Source organism: Alternaria postmessia (assembly GCF_024291825.1).
Source record: "Alternaria postmessia strain BMP 2775 chromosome Unknown scaffold_410, whole genome shotgun sequence".
Taxonomy (NCBI): domain Eukaryota; kingdom Fungi; phylum Ascomycota; class Dothideomycetes; order Pleosporales; family Pleosporaceae; genus Alternaria; species Alternaria postmessia.
This window is the reverse complement of record NW_026260483.1, coordinates 1-921: the sequence shown is the minus strand read 5'-3', so window position 1 is coordinate 921 and position 921 is coordinate 1. Positions and strand designations below refer to the sequence as shown.

Below are 921 nucleotides of genomic sequence, written 5' to 3'. Positions count from 1 at the left end.
CTAGATCTAAAAGACCTCGGCTTTGCTTCAACATAGAGCGCCAAGTCGTTGTCGACGATCACACGCCTTAAAAGGATCGGGGCACGGACGCCAAGGGTCAAGGACTTCCGCAATGATCCGAACACTACTACAGATGGCGTTGAACCCTGCCGATCCTGTTGAGTATGCTTAGCACTATTGCTACAGAACGTCAGTGTTTCTTGGAAGAAGGACTCCGAGGAAAATTGAGCGACAACTCAAGGCGAGTGCAGTGCTCCAGTTCGCAATAAATAGATCGTGAGGTATCCCAGAATCCTTACTATCGTATCGCCGGGGCCATCTTTTTCTCTTTCTCAATCTACTCCTTGTCTCTTAATCCAAGCAATATGATGTTCGGTAGTCGAACGATCACAGCTACCAGTGTTATAGCAAGCTTGCTGTCCAGCTCCGGTGCGCAATATTTCGGCACGTTGAACGCCACATCTGGACCTACCCCAAAGACAGTCAGGTTCCCCAGTGGTGATAGCCACGTTGTCGGACATCTCTACCTTCCCGAGAGATATGACCCTGCGCAGCGCTACCCCGCAGTTGCGGTGGCAGGCTCATTCATAAGCGTCAAGGAGATGATGTCCGGAACATACGCGGTCGAGCTAGCCCGCCATGATGTTATCGCTATCGCTATCGATTACCGTAACTTCGGTCAGAGTGGTGGTGCCTTCAGGCAGTATGAAGATCCCACGTCGAAGGCTGAGGATCTTTCAGCTGCTCTGGAGTATCTCGCGAAGCGTTCTGATGTCGCTGGCACCGGATTGCTCGGTGTGTGTACCTCGGGTGGCAATGTGCTCTTCCCTGCGGGTTCAGATCCCCGCGTTCAGGCCGTCGCAACTGTAGTCGGTTTCTTCAATAGCCCCTCTTTGGTTACCAGACTTCGCGGGGAGGAGG

The 921-nt window shown here is 52.7% G+C and overlaps 1 protein-coding gene across 1 annotated transcript; it reads left to right on the top strand.

Annotated features, from left to right (window-relative positions):
- Positions 1 to 365: 365 nt before the first annotated feature.
- Positions 366 to 834, top strand: J4E82_011734 (uncharacterized protein; the record flags this gene model as incomplete). Its single annotated transcript, XM_051737925.1, has 1 exon — positions 366 to 834. A coding segment is annotated over one exon (469 nt), but the record flags the coding sequence as incomplete, so codon positions are not given.
- Positions 835 to 921: the final 87 nt, after the last annotated feature.